This window comes from Macrosteles quadrilineatus, unplaced genomic scaffold, assembly GCF_028750875.1.
Source record: "Macrosteles quadrilineatus isolate MER2022 unplaced genomic scaffold, UCM_ALF_1.0 Scaffold_1__1_contigs__length_201487025, whole genome shotgun sequence".
Classification (NCBI taxonomy): domain Eukaryota; kingdom Metazoa; phylum Arthropoda; class Insecta; order Hemiptera; family Cicadellidae; genus Macrosteles; species Macrosteles quadrilineatus.
This window is the reverse complement of record NW_026542594.1, coordinates 167,042,797-167,067,773: the sequence shown is the minus strand read 5'-3', so window position 1 is coordinate 167,067,773 and position 24,977 is coordinate 167,042,797. Positions and strand designations below refer to the sequence as shown.

At 35.1% G+C, this 24,977-nt stretch overlaps 1 protein-coding gene across 1 annotated transcript; it reads left to right on the top strand.

The window, feature by feature from the left end:
- On the top strand, nt 1-23,682 carry LOC128983140 (SH3 domain-containing kinase-binding protein 1-like). Its single transcript, XM_054402313.1, has 12 exons — nt 1-132; nt 5,922-5,967; nt 6,833-6,969; nt 12,690-12,813; nt 13,639-13,710; nt 15,095-15,282; nt 17,048-17,183; nt 17,702-17,878; nt 18,357-18,601; nt 19,276-19,408; nt 21,398-21,612; nt 23,205-23,682. Exons 2-12 carry the CDS (start codon nt 5,946-5,948, stop codon nt 23,355-23,357), a joined length of 1,602 nt encoding a protein of 533 aa, XP_054258288.1. The 5' UTR covers nt 1-132; nt 5,922-5,945; the 3' UTR covers nt 23,358-23,682.
- Nucleotides 23,683-24,977: the final 1,295 nt, after the last annotated feature.

The window sequence follows — 24,977 nt, the reverse complement described above, 5'->3', positions numbered from 1 at the left end:
AGTTTTCATTTCGTAAGGGTTTTTAGGGTTGGCCCGTGCGTCATGAAGTAGTTTATTGTAAATTTTATATGTTGTAAATGTTTATCTAATGTGCTATACATCTTTTGAAGCTCTATATCTATCCACACATGGGTAAGTATTATAAAATTAACCTCTGTCATTAAGTAGGTTACAAAAAGATTACTTCCTAGGAAACAAATCTAGCCCATCTCAGCATTGTTGTTATACAGTCTAAAGAACAAAGTTTATATTTTTGATTTTCAGCAAACCTATTTGAAGCAGTTGTTGAATTTGATTACAAGGCTCAGGAGCCTGACAAACTGACTAACTTATCAAGAAGGGTGAAATGATCAATTGTTTGTAGGCTATCAGTAAACAACCTGGTGGTTTGTGGGAAAGGAACCTTAAGTTAAGTTTAGTTATTACTGGAAAGAGAGGATGTTTCCTGATAATTTTGCAAAGGTTTGTAGCTTATATATTTTCATTTTCAATTGCTTTGCTTGGAATTTTTCTTAAATTCTTGGAGCAAAAATGGGGCACACTTCTGTATCTTTTGTCAGAAACAACCGAATGTAAGATTATGCTATATTTTCATTCGGTTGTTTTTGACAACAGATACGGAAGTCTACCGTACCCCAAAAATAGTGTAATGTGTTAGAACAATTTTTCAGCCAGTGACATGGGATGTTGACATAGGAGCAAATTAACTTACTTAGGCCTAGTTAACTTATTTGAGTTAGCCTCATAATTCTCCTATTGATATTAAAGAAACCCTACTTTACTTTTCATAACAAAATCAAGTAGGTAGATCAGGCTCTATTAAAACTTAACTTAGGCTATTCAGGCAGCAGAACTTGGGGATATAACTTAGGACTACCCTGGTTAAATTCGGTTCGAGACACATCCTCAAAACATGAGTTAGTACCGTACCGCTTTCCCTAAAATCACAATTTCAGTAGGCTACACACCCACCGTACATTATCTCTCGTCTAATAATGCCACTGGCGTCAAAATTAAGAAAAAAATCCAGGCCTATTGCTTGTGCATTGATTAATAACTTAATGATTGTTTTCAATATTGATCTCACCGATTTAAGGGCTGGCGTGCACTAGCCCGACTTCGACCAATTGCCAGACCGGTCGCCACCATGCAACAAGAGCACGACCCGACCAAGGCAACAAATGTTTACCATACCGGTACTTCAGTGTCAAGATGGATGTTGAAGAAGTGGCTGAATGAGTAACGTTCTCACGTCCACTAAACATCAGCGTGATCTCCTCCAAAGGTTCTTTCTTCACCCCTCCTTTGGCATAATCTGCTGATAGATCCCATAAAAAGGACCTTTCTTTAATAGCCATAATAAAACTCTCAGTGTCAAAATCCTGCCACATTTTACAAAATAAGTCACTTTACAAACCACACAAAAACAATTGATTTTTTACCGTTTGATCTAGGAATACTGGGGGTTGAGCGGTGTACTGGTTGGGTTACAACCTGTTCTATTTTTGGCTGCAACAACCAGAGAGTCCTGACCAAACTGCAAGGACTTTGGCCGTGTGACCAGGGTCCGACCAGTCGACCAGTGCGCGCTGTTCCATTTACGCCTACTATAAAGGCCCGTCCAAACCGAAGCGGGAAGGTGGCGGGACGAATTCCCGCGCGGGATTTTAAAACACATGGTGTTAGATGTGAGCGCCCACACTAGAGCGGTACCGCTCCCGCCGTCCCGCAGCGTTGTTCGATCGTCCCGCCGGTTTGAAACATGTTGGATTTTCCCGCTCGTACCGCCACGGGAACACATGGGTACATGGCTCATGATGTTAAGAGTTGTTATTTATTAGCCACCTCACGATAAAATTATTGATATTCAAAGTAGTTTTTGGATTGTAGATAACCCCCTTTGAAACCGCCTTTCGTCTTTCCTTAGATTCGGCATAAATGTCTATTTAAATTAATTTCATGAAGCCAAACAGATCGCCGTCTTGCAGCTTCATCTTCATCCTCAGCTGTTGCTAGCAAGAGCAAAGCTTCTTCTTTTACATTACGATTCATGCAATGAACGCATAAAACACAAACATTCACTTAACACAACCACTCTGTAGCTAAGATGAAAATGAACGGAGGAGTCGTCCCGCTTCCCGCTGCCTGCAGCTTTCGGTGTGGGCTCCCTCTTTCCCGCCCCGTATCGCTGCCGCTGGTTCCCGCCGGTCACTCACCCCCTTCCCGCTCCCGCACCGCTCCCGCCACTTTCCCGCTTCGGTTTGGACGAGCCTTTAAACTGGTCGTATCCGACTGGTCGGAGTCGTGGTCGTGGTTGGGCTAGTGCACGCCAGCCCTTAGCAAAAGGCCTAATCATTAACTTATTGGACTGTTTACCAATTAATCAAATCCTGTAACTTATCCTAAAGCTCTTCTCGGTACAAAAACTAAGTTAGTTTGCAGTATCATTCACGTGAAACTAAGTTAGTTTATTGCTAACCCTACAAATCAACCAGACATTTTTTTTTCTCTTTAAATGTTAATGTACAAATTTCTTATCATAAAGTGTAGGGTAACTTCACCCATTGGCGCCGACTTACGAGCGTTACTCGTACGGCCGCTTTAGGTCCGGCGGCCAACTTACGAGTGCTGCTCGTGTCACCGCTACGCAGCGCCATTAGTTATTTAATTATTATAATTTCCCCCCTATTTGTTTCTTCTTACTTTTAAATTGTTTATAAATATTGCTTGGTAGTAGCTAGTAAATATGCAATGTTAAAAATGCAGGTACAAGCAAAAAGTATCAAACAACTATTATCTGCCTGGAGCTATAGTCTAAAATGGCATTTTACATATCTATGTTAAACCATTGCATTTTATTTTGTATTTCCATTGGTTGCGTGGTGGGGGTTAACGTTCTAAACATTTGCCGTCCTTTTATTGTATTTATAACTTATTTCATCCATTCATCACAAACTTATTCAAATCGTCTACATGAACTCATTTATCCTCACATTGGAGTTTTTAATTGCTTCTCTGCATTAGGCTATTGTGTTTAGTATTGTAAATTTTTTGTCTATTGACTAGTATGTCATTGACAGTTAGTTTTACCAGGGGTGCCCATCCCCCCCTAGACTCATGACGCACCCCCCCCCCCAATTGAGCAACAGCCCCCCCCCCCCATAAATGATGTACACAACAAATGAGAAACATTATTCCCCCGCCCAGCACTATTTGTAAAACTATAAAAGAAGTTTTTAATTTTTTTTTAGATATTTAAAATTCAAACCCAGTTAATCTATATCAATAAAGTTATAGTTTTGTCTGTACATTGCTCAGAATTATACATATTTTGGGTTATTTATGTTTTATACATTGAAGAAGTTGAAACATGTCTTATCTCCATTTATGTCCGTCTGTCACGGCCCAGAAGGCATGTTATGCAGCCTACTCATGGCCTGCTCTGAAGAAAACTAGAGTACCGATTATGATTCTAATGGTTTAATTGTATCCACAGGATTGGCGAGAGAGTCCTTATAGCCATTAAAATATGGCCTCACTATTTTGGAAATAAAATAACGGACGATCAAAAATACAATTTTGTGTGATTTTTCTAGTTTATTTTCTCCATGTTTACTACATACGTCATTAATTTATGAAATACTACTAATCTGTTAGGAGAACACGTCATATATGAAATTACGAACAGCTGTTTTGATAAAGATTCCTTTTCCTAGCTGTCACTGATATGTTTACATAAATGTTCTTTAAGAATACTGTGTAGGCCCTAACCATTTCCAATCACGTTTGTAAGCAAATCCAAAACCAAGTGAGATTAATAACCGTGTGGCTTTGGCTTACATAACGAGTTTGATTTATCACGAGTACTAATATGTAACTGTAAATTAAATTAAATAACTAGCCATCGTTTTCTGTGCCATCATCCAGGTCGGGAACCGGAGATTCTGTGTGTATCAAGTTGTACTTGAATTTTGATTACAGGGAAAAGACCGTGAATCAGTGTTGTACAGGACTGGAAAACTTATCTTTCTATATAAATAAAATTAGAGTTTTATAAGTCACCTCAATTTAAGGAAGTTTTATTGCCAGAATATCCATAACGAATTGTCAGCGTCTTTCCCTTTAGAAACATCACAGCTCCATTGATGAAAATGAAATGGAAACAACGCTTGCGCCAACAATCGTCTGCTCCGTTAACACTTCTGTCTGCTGTGCGGTATGTTACAACAGATTTCAAATACAACAGCTGGGGAATGATGACGATATAATGCTTAGTACACTGTGATTGAGTGATAACCATGGTAACTTTAGTAAGGCTGTGTTTGGCCAATGAGTAGGCCTAAATATGGCGACTTGTTGAATTTGTGTATGAATTGAAGAGAACCCTATTAATGAACAGAAGAACAAAGAAAGAGAATAACAAGATTGTTCTCGTTACATTCTTTTTTAAGAGTGTTTTAATTATCTCTAAATATAATTTTACACTTTTTTATTACTGTACTTATCTATCAATTCCTATGCTGTGATACAGCACCTATCGGTAGCCTATCTGTCTATCATGAGCAGTACCTTATAACACTTTCTAAAGGCTCCTTTAATATTTACGTTATTTATAGCAATGTGATGTTTAGCTAGTGATTAGTTGAGTTTGAGTTAGCTACAATTTTAAACGTTGCCGTTTGTACAACTGAACCAAGATAAATGATTTGAAATTTACAATAATAATGATTGTGCAATATTGAATTTCGTTTATAAAAATGTAAATCGTGACTTAATGGCTGTTTACAGCGTTTTAATTAGTTTGTCATCTTTTTTTATACTATAATGGATTAACCGTATTTTTCATTCCGCCCTCTCCCTATTAACTCAGGTAATCGAATATACACAATAGTGTAAAGTATTGTAGCCTATGCTACTTGCTACTTGATTGTATTTTAACGAGCTTTATGTCAACAAAGGTGTAGCTGGACGTGTCTGTACCACGCGTTATCTTTTATGTATCACAGCAGTTGAGCCATCCCGTGCGCTCCCTCTCTTAGATCTCACGTCTTGCTAATCTTAAATAATAACTTTCTACACGAATCCTAAACTATCCTAAAATCCTATTTTAACTAATTTAATTCAATAATATAACTATTGTTATTAATTATCCACTTTCTATCTGCCGATTTCGTAATGTATTTTGGATTGTCGTCACGTTGAACACTGTTGCAATTAACTTTACCCCCCCCCCCCATTTGAATTTTTTGAGCCCCCCCCAAGAATTTCAATGACGCAGTCTGCGTCACGGCCCCCCCTTGTGGGCACCCCTGGTTTTACACTTTTTAAAAGAGAATGGTCCAAATCCTAAGTAGTAAAACCCAGGCCTAGTGCTTTTTTTAATTATTATTTTTTAGTAAAAAATTTTTTTGCATGTTAAATTCAAGTCTCTGTTGTTGTTCCATATAGGCCTAACTTTAATGGCAAAAAATCACAACCTTGGTACCTGCTTGAAATACTTAGTTGTTATCTGTATTTTTCCAAACACTGAAGTAATCTCAGCGTGCGCACCCAATGGTGTTTAATCAGTGCGTCTGATCAAGTGTTAAGGACAAATTACCTTGGGGGTACAGTCTATTTTTCTTCAAATGTGTTGACAAGTGTTAGGAATAGGGTAAGTTTACTCGTTGGGAAAATATTAACTTTTAAGACAAAATAAGTAAAAAACTTACTCATTTCAATGTAAAAAGTAATCTATTTGTCTACAGTGTTAGCTACTACCGGTACTTATAACCTTGAGGCTGGTGTTATTGGAGATATGCAAAACATCCTTTAGACACTTGAATATTGTTGTCCATACCATGGCAGGCAGTAGAAAGTATCCTATTGATATTCATGTAGCAAGTTGTGTCTAAAATTGCTTACTAGAGCTGGTGTTTCAGGTTTTTGAACTTGGAGATTCCACAATGGATGTGCCATTAAGAGCTGGTAAGATTTAAATTTAGTTTGACTTAAAGATTTCAATCACATATTATATTTAAACATAACGCTTTAAACTATATCTCTTGTGTACTTTTTTATCAGCCTGCCAGTAACTTACTTAGGTACTTTGGTAGGCCACCCTTATACAGCGCGCTGCGGCAGTTATGTTAGGTTAGGTTTTCATAAATAGAAAGTAGGCCTATGACTGATCTGGTATCGTTCGATTCATAACGAAACGAGGAAATTCCTACAAACATAATTATGATAACCTATCACAGTGCGCTGTAAAATATTTGGCCCCCGTATAATACCAAAGTACCCTTACTTATATAATTCTGGATAAAATAGGTTACATTTGAAAACTTTATATATATTTAAATAACTTTCTTTTTATTAAACTCCATTTTGTAGCCCCTGAACTGCGTAGTATAGACTAAACTTTACATACCTCGTCTTGCAGTTCAAATATAGTGTTTGAAGTCCACTACCTACATATGTTTTGCCATATATGGCATTCTCAAGTGGTTACAAAATCATTTTATCCAATTTGGACTCCTATCTTTCTTTTTATGTCATAACTCCTATTTGTATTTTTAATTAGTTTACTTTTTAATTAGTTTTTGTATTCAAACTTTAGGTCATATTTGCCAGTGTTCTTAAACAATTAATTATTAAAAAGGTAAGTCTGTTGCAGAATTATTTATTATTTTTGTGTTGTCACTGCAAAAACACAGGATTGAATTTGACTAAAGGTTACATAAAATAGCCTTTAACTTGATGCTCTTGAGTGTTGTGTCACAGTGTAAGATCCTGTTGATGTATATTGTTAATACAAATATATAATGCTAATATACATATGTATTGCCTGCAGTTCCTGGCCGCAGATGCAAAGTTCTATTCAGCTATCAGCCGGCCAATGATGATGAGTTGGAGCTGCAGGTTGGCGATCTCATAGACATCCTATCAGAGGTGGAGGAAGGATGGTGGCGAGGAAAGTTAAATGGACAGGTTAGATTTTATTTATAAACAACTTGGTGAAACCCGTCGTAATCGACGGTTACTTTTATGTTTAAATAACAACAATCCCAGCTTACTGTAGCATTCATACTATAGAAAAAGTGAAGCTTACTGGATCGCTCTCGTTTTCCAGTAAGGCTTTTGTTGTGACGTTTTAACGTACCTACTCAGAGTTTGAGGCATAGGGTCATTATTTACGATTGGAACATGATAATCTTCTTCTTCGTCGTGGGAATCTGTTAGCTCAAGAGCAATAACCGGAATGTCAAAATCCAAATCCAAGTGCATGTCCATCTCAGTTGGCTGCCTTGACGTCGACAGTTGAGGGCTGGATGTTCTGAGTTTCTTTGATTGGCTATAAATTAAATTTGGTATTTATAAACTTTAGCTACTCTACTCAAGTGATACTTACAACATTCTGCATTCTTTAACTAACTTAGACGATTCTAGGCACTTTTGGGGGAAATGCGGGTTTCATCCCGAGATTCCCGTTTTAGTTTGCTATATTTTAGGCATGTGAAGTTAGTTTAGATTTGGAAGATTGTTTTTACCTAATCCAACTTCTTTCAAAAGACTATTGCTGTCACGAATTTGCATAAAAAACTACACAATCTACATGGTTTTTAAGACATCAAAAAGGAACTTGCCGACGTAATAGAGTTTGGTTATGTTAGGATATTTCAGTTTAGGTTGGGTTCCATTCGGTTAGCTGTTATTGGCAGTTTAACGCTTATGTAGGTTATGTAGGTTAAAATACCCGTACATAACACAATGAAAATATTCATCATCAAGCCTTGTAAAACTCTTTGTTTAAAGTGATTACTGAATCGCTCTCGTATTCCAGTATGACTTTCCTTGCGATGTTTCAACGTACTTGGAGTTTGAGGCATTGGTCTAGATAGAGAAATAAGTCCTAAAGGGGTAAATTAAATAAAAACTGTATAACTGCTCAACAAGTTAGTACCGGTACACAAAAAAAAGTAATAGCCTATTGCAAATTATTATATTTCCAACTATGTAAATTTTTATCTTGACAGATTCAGCAAATCCTTAGGCCTATAAAATCTTATCAGCTGTTTCATTAAATAGTGTAAAATTATCCATATGGCCATAATGTAAACATATCTAGGAAGGGAACTTTAAAGGCCTCTGGGGCAGATCCCCAAGGAAATTTACCTCGTTTCTCTTTTGATGGCTCATCTACAGACCAAGAACTTTCATTAGATACCCCTACCAAGTTTCTACGCCCAGCAATTCTCTCAAATTAACTGTTACAAAAACACCGTTTTTTTTCTTCATAAGAACAACATGGGAATGGAACTTTAAAGGCCACTGAAACAGAGCCCCAAGGGAATTTATACCTCGTTTCTTTTTTGATGGCTCATCTACACACCAAAACCTTTCTTTAGACACCCCTACCAAGTGAGGGCAGCCGTTCTCTCAAATTAACTGTGACAAAATCCCCGTTTTTGGCCACTGGGGCAGAGCCCCAAGGAAAGTTATAGCTCGTTTCTTTTTTGATGGCTCATCTACACACCAAAACCTTTCTTTAGACACCCCTACCAAGTGAGGGCAGCCGTTCTCTCAAATTAACTGTGACAAAATCCCCGTTTTTTTTCTTCATAAGAATAACATGGGAATGGAATTTTAAAGGCCACTGAGGCAGAGCCCCAAGGGAATTTACCTCGTTTCTCTTTTGATGGCTCTACTTAGTCATTGAGCTTATCTAAAGTTAAATGTTAGAAAGTAACAAACTCAGGGTTTAAACTGGTTTCTTATATAAAATAAAATAATACCTACCGATCCCAACAAACACACTGACTAACAATGTTTCTCACTATTGTTTTTACACCTAAAATCATTCCTAGAGTTTGTAAATACATATAGTTTATAATACAGTTTATAATACATAGTTTATAATACATAGTTTATAAATACAGTTTTTTTTTTTTTTTTTTTTACAAAAACATAGGTACAGCATCTAAAATGGTGATTCCTTAAATGCTCTGCTGCTAAACAATGTATTTGTACTCAGTCTTATTGTTTGCTATGGCCTTGTTTAAATCAGTAGGCCAAGTAACATTTGTTACACCTCTCTGACGTGTTGTTTCTTTAAATGTTTGTTGCTAGAGGGATTTAGTTGATTGATAAATGCATTCTGGATTCAAACAGTCCTATTTAAAGTTTAAACTGTACATTTTGTGAATATTCTAACTCTATTTAATTTTTTTAAATTTTTATTTAAGTTAAATCTTATTTTGATATCGTAATATTAAAGGGTTTTTTTTACTAAAGCTTAATTTTCCCATATAGTATTATTAGATTCATAAAGGTTCATTGTCTTTCATTGAACATAATTTTGAACTTTGTACTGCGCATATTTACAAATTTCAGTCTTATTTTGCACTAATTATTGAGTTGGTTATTTTGGAAACGGTATGAATCAAGGTTTGGCCTAATTGCATCAATTCTGTGTCCATTGCTTGAATTTTGTCCCTACAAATTTTCTTAACAATAAAATATATTAGTCATTTAATCATTTAATCAAACTAAAACTAAAGTTTTGTAAAAAATCAAAATTGCCAAAATATAATGACTATATGGTACATAAATATCCTTAAATATTTAAATTGGTATAAGTTTTTATTACAATGAATCAACCAACAACATTATTGTTTTTCCCCCTTTTACAACAAGTTCTATTTAAACTTGTTGACTAAGTTAACTATTAGTAAATTTTTCTTTAAAAAAGTTTTTTTTAATTTTTTTACAATTAGTTATCATTGTCCAAACAGATTTATGAATGCAACAACAACCGGAAACAAATTTTAAAATGTGCTTGATTATAATAATCATTGGAAGAAGCTGGTAGTCACTGTGATAAGTGTGGTTATACATCAGCTGATTTGAGAGAGGATTGAATGATGTCATGTTGTGAATCAGAATCAGCTGTGAGTCAGATGTGGGTGGTGCTGACCTCCAAACAAACACTTGTCTATGCCTCTCTTTCTCTTACTCTCGTAAACATTCCGCAAGAAGTCCTACAGAGTAGGATTTATTAGTGTGGCTAAACTGTCCTAAAACACCTCTTAAGATGTCTTATAAATGTTAGAAATATAAATGGTTTACATTAAAATAACCTGTTGGTTTTTGGAAAAATGTTTCATATTTCTGAATTGCAGAAATTAAAATAATTTACGAATATATTAATTACCTGAAATATTGTTTTGTGGTACCTTATGGTTATTTTTTTAAATGTGTATGTCTACAAGTAGATCTAGAAGTCTAGATACCTAAAACGCATACATCCATGATACTAGTTAATTTTTACCAAATTAAAAAAATTGACTGGTAAATTAAAAATCTAAACTATTATTAAAAATCAAAACTAAGATATCAAGTTTTTAGTTTATTTTATAAATCAGTACAGTGTGGTACCTATGTTAATTTTCCACTTTTCCCAACATATTGTTGTAACTGGTTTCCCTCCTCATTCTATATACAGTGATGACTCAATGCTGTTGATTACTGGAAACGATTTGTTTGAAAACAACTAGATAACCGTGGTGCTAAGTGTGAATCTCTGTAGAGTACCATATTGTTTAAGCTTTTTCGCTGTAAAATAGTTCGCCCAACACATTTTATTTGTCCAGTTCTGGGGTTTTGTCAGATAAAAAATTAATCATTGGGGTTTCAAATGGTTCTGGTTTTAGAAGCGGCTTATACTCAGTGACAAAGCTACATAATGCATCTCACTCCCTTCTCATGCTTCCACTCATATCTATGTTGAAATATGCAGCATCGTGTTCCTGCCACAATGTAATAATGATATCAGTAATAATAAAATCCATTCAAGGTGTCCTCCATTTAAGTATTATTTTGTTGTGAATATTAAAAATCAAAATCAATATGTTTTAATTAAATGATGCATAACTGACATGCAATTTCGTGACACATATTGAGTCTTTAAAAGCATGTACAATTAAGTGTTGATTACCCAACAAGGAAATATCTACTTGGTTATGTTTATTTTATTTTTCATTTACGGGTAATATTTGTCTAGTGAAATTTTTATTATTCAAATCACATTATAGTAGTTGCCTTTTCAAGCTCAATATTAGGAGTGTTTTTTATGTAACAAATTATTTGAAGCCCTCATATTTCTCACAAAGTATTATTGTAGAAACATTAAAGTCGAATTATCTTATCAACTACTAGCAGCAGTCAGTGGATCTTCAAAGACTGATAACCATTCAAGAAGAGGTATTAAGTTTATTTCATACTGCATCCTAGTAATTCATAAGTGTTTTTTTTTTAAAGAAATTTATTTTATCTGTAGCAGCTAAACAAATACATTATCAAAATTATTTATCATGTTCATGCTGAACAAAAAATAATCATCTCTGGTTCAAACAAAAAATCTCAATAATTACAAAACAGTAAAATATGTACATTGAAAATAGTATATTTCATAACAAGAGTAAAAAGTAGGGAGGATTGATCTTGAATTTTCGAGAAATTTGGAAGATAAAAAAATGTTGTTCGTTCGAGCGAGATTGACTTTGCTCCATTAAAAATATGGTTGTTACATTATTACTACACTAAAACCTTGATTATCCGGTATTCATTTATTTTTTCCTACAATGTTAGACATTTTTTAACTTAAATCTTATTTCATTAGCCTTTTCCCTATAGGAGTCGAAGTAATATTTCTAGCCCTAAAACAGGTTAATAAACACAATCAATTCAGACCTTTTGCCAAATTTCAAGAATTGTTGGTTCTATATAGCAGGGATTTGTTTGTCTCGTTCACCATTTTTTTAAATTGTTAATTCCAATTGTGTCGTTATTATTTATTTTTGCCACACTACATGGTAAGCATCTATTTTCTGGTCTCTTTGAAGACCAAAAAGTTATTGATAGAAAGAGATAAGTAAAAGCAGCAGGAGTCCAGTAAATTCACCTAGCACTCTTACAGGCCATTCTTTATCAATAAGGTGTAACATGGGTTTCCTCAGTACGATCATAGACAAATAGAATAAATATAGACCGTCAGCTGTGCTGCGGTTAGCATAAGTTCTGGCGTCCACCACTAGGTTTGCCGTGTAGTTACGGCACACACCACTGCAGCGTCTGCTGGTCACATCTGGCTCCTGCGCTCCTCGCCTGCAGCAGTGTGCGCCGTACCTACACGGCATACCTAGCGGTGGGCGCCGGAACCTTCCTTTGACAGTCTATATTTATTCTATTTGTCTATGGTACTATCCAAACATAAGATACTAGAGGTAGTTGAACAGGCAAATTGCACTTTCAAAATAAATACTGGAAAGGTTTAAAAATGTTTCCTTTTAAAAAATTTGTAAATTCTCTGTTGTGTTTTGAAAATGTGTTGAAAATGTTTTAAAATTGTTTTCATTAAACACTGTTCTGATTGTATGGGTGTTTTGTATTGTGTTTTACCATTGACTATTGGGGTTTTACTAACCCTGTATATTTGTTGGTAATAGTGAGGCAAAATTATTCTACGCGTCTCTCTGGGGAAGCTGCTAATCGTAAATCTGGAGAATGGAAATTGTGTAAAATCCGGCACTCAGAAATTATCATGCTCGTAAACTCCCACTTCCAGGCCTTATAGCCTAATATCCTATTTCTGGGTGGTTGGCTAGTTGATGGTGTTGTATATCTTATCTCTGTCATTGTTTTCCCGCCAGGTCGGAGTGTTTCCCTCCAATTTTGTCTCAGAAGTGTTTGATGATGAGGCCGGCCTTAAGGAGGCTTCACACCGCAAGACTTCAAAGAGCAGTCTGGACTCTGAAGGCTCTAAAGCTTCCAATGGTATGTCATGTTTTGCTGGTTCTAGTGTTAAGATGAACGTTAAAAACGGTCTCGAGTTTAACTAAATTGCAGCAAGACTGTCAACATCAAAAATTCTCTTTTTTTACGCGGTGTCTATCTGTCTTTGAACAGACACTGATTGTATTTTGATGTAATTCTAAGGCACAGGTTTTTATCAGGGTCACATAGGTTAAATGGTTCAAGTCGCTTTATTTGATTTTATCCTCGTTTTAAAGTAAACAAAGTCAACTAGTCAGATTTTTATTAGTTTTGGCATATTGCTATCACTTTAGGCCTATGATATCTTGAATGTACTTGTATTTTCTCATTAGGCTTAGATAAAACATCAAATGTTTTAGAAATAAGCAATTAAAATGTGTAAAGTAGCATTTAGACTCTAAATAAATCAAAATTTTACCATTTTCGTCAACTTTGAATGAAAAGTTTTAATAGGACTACATACTCATTATTGGATCAAACTTAGTGTACTGTATTATTGCATACAGAAATAATACAGTATGTAGGCCTACAGATATGATGAATATAGTTGACTTGTATGTAGATAAATCCATAAGGTCTAAGGTTTTTTTACACATAATGAAAAAAAATTGTGTGATGTGAATAATTCTTTTTAATTTTTGTGCAAAACAAAACAATTGTGTGACGATTTTCTAAAATCTGTTTATTTACATAACAGCTAGAGCTGAAGGGATGAGTGGAAAGGTTGTGCAACACTGACGGAGGGGGGAGGGGTGCAGGTAGGAATGTGGGGTTTGGGTCTTCAGCAGCCACTCAAGTGCTGATGTTTGTTGTATTGTGTTGTAGCCAGCACCATGAACCATGAGGAGTCTACGTCACACAGTGCAGCAGACGTACCTCAACTACCACCTAAACCTAGTGAGTACACATATCAGCTGATTAAGCCCTCAATCAGCTGTTGTAGTTATCAGTGTGGTATATTAGGTATAAACAAAGTGTTTCTAGATATCAATCAGCTATTTTGTATATAAATGAATCAATTGTTGTGAACAAAATAATTTTTTTTTTGTGTCAGAATATCTGTTTAGTAAATAGGTACTCGTTAATCCAGCATACTTAGGACATTGACAGTGCCGTGCCAGACTATTGAAAATATCGAACTACTGAACGGGTTTTGAAACAGCTGTCATTGCGAGATCAGCAAAAAATACCACTAATTAATTGTAGATTGTCAAAAGGAAGTTCTTTGCTGGCGGGCCATTATTGGTTTTTAATTGTGATTTCCCTTATTTTAGTAGTAATTTAAAATTATAAAAATAAAAAAATAAAATAAAACGTCTAAAACTCCTTTGAGTTCAAGTTACTTTACTTATACTTTATACTTTTTGATGAAATGGCGAGTCTGCATTTTGCGTGTAACGTCTGCAGATCGCTTCCGGTATTGCTACATGTGCTAATTTAGCCAAAAACAGCCTACAAATGTTTATAGAGCTTTAGATCAATGTCAGAATTGAAAGTGCCGGACGAACATATACCAAATTAGCAGATGTTTACTCTACTGTACTAGTTAATAATCTTACCTCAATAAAAGGGGAAATTTTATATGCATATGTATTCAGTTGCTATATGAGACTAGTGAGATGCTTTAAAGTAGAGTGCAAATGTAATTTAAAATTTCTGCTCAAATTATACAGAAACAAGTACAATATACATCAAAAGGATACCTTCAAAGAGCTAAATTTAAGGTGCTAAGCCATTAAAATCTTTTTTTATTCGCTGATTGTCCAGGAAAAGTTGTGAAACAACAATCATAGACTAGGCATTCAATAGTTTTAAACCTCATAACTGATCACTTTTCATTCCCCATTTAAATGTTCAATAACTACATCTACATCTTTCTACCCCAGTGCAGAAACAGTTTTGTCATATCCACTGAGGAAGGTTCTTTTCACCTACTTTTGTACCAGAATATAAATAGTCTATCCAGACTTCAATCTAATTTTTTAAAGAAAATTTGGTAGATTAGAAAACGTGATAGTTTCTGTTTTATTTCTTGGAAAGTTGAAAATATAATATTATTTTTTAAATAACGTAGGCTATATAAATTATTGTAATAAATATTACCAATCAGTTTTGTAAACGTTGCTTGGTTTTATTATCTATACAAGTTGTGTGATTAGGCCTACTAACTGGTTGTTTTACTATTGACCGGTTAAACTGGGTCTAATCATGTATTTACTAGTTAAATACATGGTTATGTTATATGATAATATTTATTATTAAGTGGTTGTATCTGTTTCAGTGAAAGAGCTGTGTAGAGTGATGTTCCCTTACGACGCAGTCAACGACGACGAGTTGACGTTGAAGGAAGGTGACATCATTACCATAATCAGCCGGGACGGTCAAGACAAGGGGTGGTGGCGGGGAGAACTCAATGGAAAAGTTGGTGTATTCCCAGACAACTTCATACAAGTCATCACTGCAGATGAGGTTAGTATAACTTCCAATTCATATATGAGAAAATAAAAACGTATAATAATTTTAGAAAAGTTTTATAGCTTAACTATAAGCCTTTCAACTTAAAGGCTTGCATTGCCAAAATAAACTATTACAATATTGGTCTTCGGAATTGACTGTTTTGTTGAACTGGCAAACATGCTGGCCGACTTTCCAGACATGTTACAATAATCTATCTTTGGGACAAGCCACAATTCAACATGAGTGAAAAGAGTGAGTAAAACGTGAGTATAACTAGAATAACGCAGTCATCTCTCAAGAACTAAAGCTAGATGGTCCTTTAAACTGATCATTAGGTGAGGAAAATCTGTATAAACTCCAATATGGTCCATTTTACTAAGGCTTAATTTATAGAAGTGATTGCACCGTTTGTACAAAAGATTTACTCATTTTACATTTGAGTAGGGATTTTTTTAGTTCCGGTAATTGACATCGACCAGTAGTATTGAAGGATCATCAAATTTAAATGTTTCGTTCCTTTGTACGGTACAACAAAAGGAAAATTTTGAAAGTTTAAAAAATTCTACTACTACTCAAATTGCCACCAACTATAGTTTTCAATCAAACAAATAACCTTAAAAGTATATGATGGTGGGAACTAAAATTCCAGATCCTCAAAGGAGTAAAAAGTTCTTCTAATGGCTTGTACCCTTCTGATGTACAACAAATGTAAAACTTGCGACTTTCATATTCCTACCATCAAATTTAACAGCTCAGTGACAAACAAACCCTACATAATCAATAACTACAACACATGTAATACCTATTTTCCTCAACTAATTTCCCCCAACTTGCAACTCCTCAAAATTAATTATTGAGGGGATGGAAACTTTCCCTCAAGTGAATTACCAAATCCAGAGAACCCCCCAACCGAAACCACATGTAAAAGTCCTATCCCAACACAGCAGGCTTTTGTAAATATAGAATACATCAGTAATCCGGCAGTTATAGGACTGTGATACTGCCGGATAATTGGAATTTTATCAATAAAAACACTTAAAATGCAATTAAAACACGTCTCTGAAGATCGCAAGGTCGGTAACCGCTATTGCCACGGTTGCGCAAGACGCAGATGACGTTTCCGTAATGGCGGGAGAGGATTATAACGTCTACACGGCCGTGGGAGATAATCATGATTTTTCCACGATCATGCATGACGATGATGACGTTTCCGTGACCGAGGGAGGCGATGATAACGTCTACTCGTCCGCGGGAGATGCTGGTGATTTTGCCACGATTGTGGAAGACCTCACACATCAAAAGACGCCGGATTACTGGAGTGCCGGAGTGGTACAGTGCCGGATTAGAGAGGGTCTACTGTACTATAATTCAGTCTTGACCCAGCAATTGATCTATCAGTGACCAAAAACATTAGACTAGACAGCACATTCTTCTTCCTTTTTTCACAACTAGAACTCCCTACAAGAACAAAGACCCTACTACTGAAAAGGAGCTAGTACAGTAGCTCAAAAATTTGGTGTTTATTTGTGCATTTTCTCATATTTTTGTAAGTACGCTAAGTCTGCCGTTGAAACTTTTTTTTAGTTGTTTGTTATTGTGTTCAATTATAACAAACTAATATACATATATATAGTTATACATTTCATTATTCATAACAAACTAACCTTAAACTACACTCAAAGAAAACCACTACGGTAAATGAAAACAATGTTTTCAATCAGTTGTTTTGTTGTCTAGTTATATAATTTTTAATAATTTTGCAATGTTAATTTTATAGTCAAAGCCAGCTCGACCCCCAGCAAAGACGAACATTGTAACAACCAACAGAGTGAAAGATTCCATCACTCGCCCCTCCACCACTGCACCACAGACCACATCCTCGCGTAAATCCATCGAACTGCCTCCTAAACCAGGTAGAGTATAAACGCTGCTACTCAGTGCTACATCATCTATTGATAGAAATCGAGATAACGTTGCATTTGTCATATTAAAATTGGACAGAGTAAAGATTTCAGTACAAATGCTATTTAAAAATAATTTTAGTTTAATCCTAGTGGGAGTAAATTGGATGTTTAAATGTTTAAGTAAATTTAAATCTATAATACCACTCTCACTGTTCACTTGGCAGTATAATCTGTACAAATAACAGATTACTATTATAAATGTAATAACCATTTGCCTCTGCTATAACCAGTAGGCCTACCCTTGAAAACTTAGAACATTTGTATTTCTTGCCATTGTAACACACGCTCTTAGAAATAACTACAAATAAATCCATTACACCTAGCTGTGGTCAGTAGTCCTTAAAAAAAATTTAAACTGTACCAAAGTAACTCCTCAGGATAGAAAACAGATAATCACTTACAATAATAAGCACAATTTTAAATAATAGGATAAACACACTTTTTTCATTGTGTTTTTTTTTTTTCAGATGAAAAAACAAGTCCTCCTGGTATTAGCAAGAAACCCCAGTTGCCCCCTCCACCACTCAAAAAGCCACAACGAAGCCCAAGCGGGGCGTCCAGCACCAAGACACTGGTAACAGAGACAAAGCCCACCAACACTGCCACCACCCCCACCAAGCCTCCGGACAGCCCCACCAACCCTGGTAAGTGTGTAGTGGTAGTTTGATCATAAAGCTATGTTAAGTGAAGCCCTAGCGGGGCCTCTGGTACCAAGACACTGGTAACAGAGATAGACAGTTATCTTCTTAATCTTTGCAATAACGTCTATGTTCAGACCGTGTTAATTAATAAATGATGTTTTCCATGTTCTGGCATGTCCCCATGCACACTTCAGTTCGGCTTATCTGAACTCATTTTTACCATTAGCCACAGAAGATATAACAACAGAGGATAAGTACAGTTGAACCCCTCATATCCAACCTCGGAATAACCGTCATTTTTGGATATGGGGTGTTCTACTGTAATAAGCATATCATAGTCTATTTCATTGTCTGATGCTGACCTAAAAGGCATCCAACATGCCTCCAGTTGCCATAAATACATTACAAAACCTTTACCAATGTTTTGAGCACAATCAGTTTCCAAAAATTAAAGCTCGCTAATCTGTGTACTTTTCAACAGTGAGCATGGCAAGAATACCACTGACACCATTAACGTTCTCTCTGAAGCAAGCCTCAACCTCGGACGATACAGACGGAGGTTGCCTTAGTCGCAGCTCAGGGTCGTTCACTCCCTCGCAGGTGGCAGAACCTGAGCCTGATGTGGACCTGGACTGTGTCGGTCGCACGGCCATGCTGACACATCCCACCGCCAGTCGCGTGCGGGCACCTCGGCGCAGACCTCCCTCTGGCATACCTGTCAAAGAGGTCAGTATGTCAGTAAGCTATAAAATTGATTTTTACCAAAGTGTAACATTAAATACGTGCGTTCAAATCTGAAGGTTTCTGGGCCCTACTGTTTGTTCAACGTACCTAAAATCAGGGACGGATGGGATTGAACTTCTAGATCGGTTTAGATAGTATTATTTCTCTCCTGAGTTTTGAGATAGTAAGAATTTTGCTTCCTATGCAACAATTGGACTTTTCAGTAAAGAGTTGAGTAAAAATGCTTGCGAATGATAGTAGTGACAAACAAAATTAATGTTCACTTTTTATTGCACTACTATATCACAATGACTAATCCGTGACCCCAGTACCGGTATGCTTCTATTGTTATTATCTCCTAGAATCTCAGGGTCTCATCATCGTCACCCACCATACCAATGAAATCGTTTGTGGAAGTCTTCGGTTGATAACTTGTGGACGTTTCAGTGAATTTAATTTTTATTTTTCTGCATAAAGATTTTACACCACTACACGGTTTAGTTCTTAGGCAGTAGAGTATATTTGATTGGGCAGCCTATATAAGAAATTTAACATCTTAGAACACATGTAGGCACCAGACTACATGTTGCCACAATATTTGTATTATCAGTATATAAGTTAGCTTAACACCTACTTGCAACTTGCAAAACAACAAGTAACAAAATATTTCGTTGCAGAGTGGGGAGTCTACAGGGCTAATGAATGGTAATGCAGAGCCCCACTTGAACTTGGTAGACGATAAAACCAGCAACAAGGCCCCGTGGGTAGAGGAGCTGAAGATGAACCAAGCGAAGAAAAACTCAGCCCAAGGTAAGATTAGGCTGCTACTGTATGTAATCATGGAGTGGACAAAACTCAATGTAAACAGGGCCGTACCCAGTTTTGGCAGGCCTAGTAAATTTATTTATTTATTTATTACTTGGTACAGCACATATACAATGGGTTTATAATACAAAACTGCATAAGCCTTAAAAAAAGGCTTGTCCGCAGCGTTTCTTATAATACTAATTGCCTTTTCCATCTTTATCTTGATCTTGAGTCAGTGTGAACTATTAACTGTACAAAAACTTTAGAAAAAATAAATAAAATTCAAAAATAAGAACAAGTGTAAATGCAAAGAATATTCTTAAAATTATTTAACATGAATATATACTTTCAGATTACAAACATTCAACAAACAAATAAATATCTAACAAGGAATAATAACAGCTGAAACGAACTTTATAACATACAATAAAACAGGAACTATATTTTTAACAGTTGATAAAAGAGAGATATATATATATATATAATATGTAAAGTTCTGTAAAGAATAACAGCAACTGAAAAACAACAAAAGACACAACTTGTATTATAGGTACTATGATTTAACAATAACAAGAGTTCTCTAAAAACGTTAACTACTCGGTCATATACCATTTTTTTAGTTTTACCTTCAATAATTTATATGTTTTTATTTCTTTCATACATTGTGACAAACTATTAAACAATGTAGGAACCAAATAGTTTCTTGTACGCTTTGTTTATTTATTATTAATAGTAGGAACAATGATAAATTCTTTCCTAGAGTTGTATCTGTGCACATTTTTTACTTTGAACCTGTTTGAAAAATAATAATCTATTATTAACAAATAAGTGAACAGCTTTTCCACTGGTAAAACCCCTGTTAACTTTGATTTATCCTTTTGACAAATTAAATTTATCCAAGCTATTTGCAATCAATATTTTTTTAAGTAAGATTATTAGAGTTAATGATTTTTCTGTACATATGATCTACTAAAATAAACCACAACCTATAATATTTCAAAATAAACTACAACAGTTATATTGTAGATAAAATATAAATTTTAGCTGGCATGATTTATTTTTGATTCTATTCCTTTTCAATTTTGAAACAATACTGTAAATTATTTTCTTGTCATGCACGTTCTGCAATGTATAGACTCTTATCTGTATTTTATCTGACTTTTCTGCTTCCTTACCACAATAAAGTTTTCCTTCTGATAATAAATTAGCTAACCAAAGTACAATGATTGTCTCTTCACTGTTTTAAAGAGCTAGGTTATGTGTTTGAGTTATTGAAACTGTTTTAAGTTGCACATAGTAAAGAAAGCAGTTTGCTATGACTCTGTATTATAAAGGTAGGGCAGATGTGTGATGATTTTATAGCATAGGTTGGTTTTTGCAATGGAAATATTGTACTGTATTGTCAAATTCCATACTTTACTAGCTGATATAAATGTAATGTTACCCTTACAAATGCTATTTTAAAGTGCATGTCATGTAAGAATATTTTAAATTTATGTTCGTCAGATTTTAGAAACTTGACACATAATGCAAATTGTTGTCTATTAGATTTTTATTATTTAAAAATTTAAATAATTATGACCAAAATACCTATGGTTAAGTATTAAAAATCTTAAATACCCCTGCATTGACATCATAAATACCCAGTTTTTTACAGGTATTCTTCACGGGTTATTTTTTTAGTTTATATCACCATATTTCACTGACTATAACCTCTAAACAACAAAAGACCATTATTCGTCATTTTACATAATATCACTTGATTATATATTCCTTTTGTCATGAAAAATCCCATGAACTATGCAAAACACTGCTTGTGTTTACACTTTTTACCCAGCCCACATCACTACTAGGTGTGTATCATTTTAGCAAATTGCAGAAAAACCACTAACCGTAAAAGTTTTCTTGTTCTTGACCTACCTTTGTGTAATATATTCTCTAAGTCAGATCACTTGCTATTGCGTTCACTATGCATAAGCTGTTGTGTTGTAGGTCGTACTCGTGTGATGATCAGTGGGACAAGTGAGTCAGTGAGTCCTGAGCCACAGAAGGTGTCCCCGGTGACACTGCGGGGCCAGACAGCGGGGCAGACAGGAAGCAGACCACAGAGTATGTTTGGTGGACGCTCCTTCAGTCTCAGCCCCTCTCCTTCTTCTCCAGACACCATCACAGTGTCCAACAAGCAGTGGAGTGAGCTAAATGAAAAGGTTTGACAAATCAGAAATGATTTTTTGAAATTAGTTGAAAAATACTTGCATGAAAACATCTATTTATAAAAGATTCATTTATAAAATACTAGCTGTACCCGCGGGCTTCGCCCCGTTTAACTTCATAAGTATTCGCATGGCTCATTCGCGTCCTGGTTAAAGTTCGTTCGCTACGCTCACTCACCTTTAGGTTGGAGCTCGTTCGCTGCGCTCACTTGCCTTCAGGTTAGCTCGTTCGCTACGCTAACTCGCCTCCAGGTTGAAGTTCGTTCGCTACGCTCACTCACCTTTTGGTTAGAAATTAGCTGTTGTCATATATTTAAAAAAATTAATAGTGCTGCACCCTGTTGGTAATCCTTTTAACTTTTATGCTATTGAACATCATAGAACAGAACCAACTTGTTTAATTGAAACAGCTGTTAAGATTCATTAATTCCTTTTAAATATGATAAATCATAAGATTAACATGGGGAACTACAGAGCCACTGGGGCGGAGCCCGAAAGGGTTTTTTGAGATAAGAATATGTTTTAATGTTAATCGGGAATGTGAGCTATCATCATGCCAAATTTCAGCCCAATCCGTCCAGTAGTTTATGCGTGATTGAGCAACACACACACAAACACACACACAAACATACACACAAACATACACACAAACTCACAAACTTTCAGATTTATAATATTAGTAAGATATATTTTTACCATGTCACAGAATTACTAGACAAATGGGTTAACAGTTAAGGAAAGGCCAATTGGCTGATAAGGATTGTTATGTACAAGGATAGGGATCAGCTAGCATACCTGGTAGACAGAGTCCAGATTTAATCAACCTACCATGTATATATATGAGTGTGTGTGTGTACATAGATGTACATAGCAACAGAAATTTTCATTTCATTTTAAACAACAGTTGGCAACACTGTTGTGGAACTTTTGAATTTCAACTTAAACTGCCAGTCTTCTTTCTGGGACGAAATATTCAGTTTTTCTGTGTTTTGTTATGAGTTTTATGTGTGTACCAAGGCTAAATCTGGACTCTGTCAACCAGGTAAGCTAGCTGATCCCTATCCTTGAACATAACAATCCTTACTAGACAAATTGCATTTTTAAGTATTAAAATTTGTTTATATAAATTTATGCTTGTATATAAAACTTTTTGAGGACTTTAAGTTTTATACAACAGTACATGGCCGCTATACTTTAAAGGACATATAAATAATGCAGCAATGAAAAATATTTGTTTGGAATGCCTAGATCCTGATTGTCTAATGTATAATATTAGGTTTTCTTTTAGTCTCTCTTTGCTTAAAACATCATAGGCTACTCTAGCAGTACAGTACCTCACCTCACCTATTAGGCCACTCAAACCTCAAACCTTTTTTGGCCTCGCCAACAATGCCTCGCCATCTCTCTCTGTTTTGCGTCCATTGAGCCTCTGCCCCCAATCTTCTCCAGTCCTTTTCCACTTGGTCCTTCCAGCGAATTCCCTGTTAAAAACACCTTAACAATATTAAACACCTGTTAAAAATGTTTTTGTGGTATTTTGTACAATAATAACACTTTGACGTTCTAAAAAAAAATATATATTCCAGGTTCAAAGGTTAGAGTCTAAACTAGAGGCTCAACAAGAGGCGTTTATCAAAGCCATCAAAGAGCTGTCTGCCAAACTTTCAGAAGAATCTGAGAAGAGATCAGCCATGCAAGCAGAGATAGAGAAATTAACCACATTTATAACCCAAGTTTGAGACGACCAACTTGTAGGTGAATATATACATGTCACATTCCGTAAAGGTTGTAAAATTTGTATTCTACTACAGTGGTTTTTTAGTGAAAACTCATAAAGCTGTAAACATTTTTCCACGTCAATTGGAGTTTTTACTTTTCTTTTTGCTTTAAATGTGGTAAAAATTTACTTTAAAGTTTCTTTAACATGTTTGCTGTGGTGGAATGTAAGTACTTTGAAAAAACATGAAGCTTTTTCTTTATTTAGATAGATTATCAACATTTTTTTTACATCACCAAAACCAACAATAGTTATTTGTGTATCTAGTGGGCGAAGTGGCACTTTGCTACACACGCGAGATATGTTTACCCACGAGCCATAGGCGAGTGTGGAAAGTTTCTCGAGTGCAGCAAGGCAGTTTGCACTTTATTTTTCCCACAGTTACTATAAATCATATAAATAATTATTATTTATTAACTGAATATGCTATAAACCTTAGCAGTTGTTTGACTTTGTCAATAATTTGTGAAAATTCTAAGGACAATAAACACATTTAATTTCATTTCATTTCAAAAGAAGAGAAAAAGCGGGGTAATAGATTTTTAACCGAAAAATGCTTGTTCATTTTCATGATGGGCTCGTTCGCATCGCTCAATCACGTCCTGGTTGAAGTTTGTTTGCTACGCTCACTCACCTTTTGTTTGGAGCTCGTTGGCTGCTCTCACTCGCCTTTAGGTTTAGCTTGTTCGCCTCCAGGTTGAAGTGAATGAGCTAATATAAAGGCAATTTTTTTTTTTTGAATTTTTAAAATCAAATTACTAAATAACGTTTGGATGGATTATACATTTCCTTATATAAAAACCTTCCTCTAGCACTAAGAAACACGACCAAAAAAAAAAAAATCTTCCAATTCGGTGCACTCAATCACGAGTTATGGAATACCATTAAAAAAAGGGATTAATTTTTATTTATATAGATAGAAGAGAGAACATTTTTGCGTACCAAACCAATTGAAGTTAGTATCTTTGTTTACTCAGTTACATAATAATACATGACCTATGACCTTCCTTCTAATATGACAGCTGAAAGACTGCCATGAGTTTATTAATATACATGAGGTAAATAATTAACCAAGCAAACATGTTAAATATTGAGAAAATCATTTGCCAATAAAGTTGTGTAAGATTTAGACGATAATTTGGGTTTTTCATTCCTAAGCTGTTATATTCAATTCATTAAAAGAGTTAAAACCAACAGCTTTTATTTATCAAGGATGTGAATGAGTTTTACTGTCTCACTTTTGATGACCAAAACAGCACAAATAAGTCATGTGAAGTTTTTACTGAGGAAATCCACTGCAGTGTAACAAATTATTTGTAATTTTTTAAGTAAAATTTTATATTGAAATAAATTTTGTAACACATCATTCCAATTTATGTATTAGAATTTGATAAAGCTATTGAAATGTACATAATACCTTCTGTATCCAATAGTCAATGATAATACACAATTAATTACATACTATCTATACCGATACTGTCATGAATATTTTTTAAGTTAGCCTGTGTATTGTTATACAGATAAATAATATGTTTTGAAGAGTTTGATTTCTTTTGTAGCTTTTCTGTTTACATTCCAATTG

Bases quoted from the DNA above. Each gene is read 5' to 3' on its own strand.
- LOC128983140 (XM_054402313.1), top strand. From the start codon at position 5,946: ATGGATGTGCCATTAAGAGCTG. The intron at 17,879-18,356 runs GTAAGTGTGTAG...ACTTTTCAACAG, and splicing joins GGACAGCCCCACCAACCCTG to TGAGCATGGCAAGAATACCA. The intron at 19,409-21,397 runs GTAAGATTAGGC...GTTGTGTTGTAG, and splicing joins GAAGAAAAACTCAGCCCAAG to GTCGTACTCGTGTGATGATC.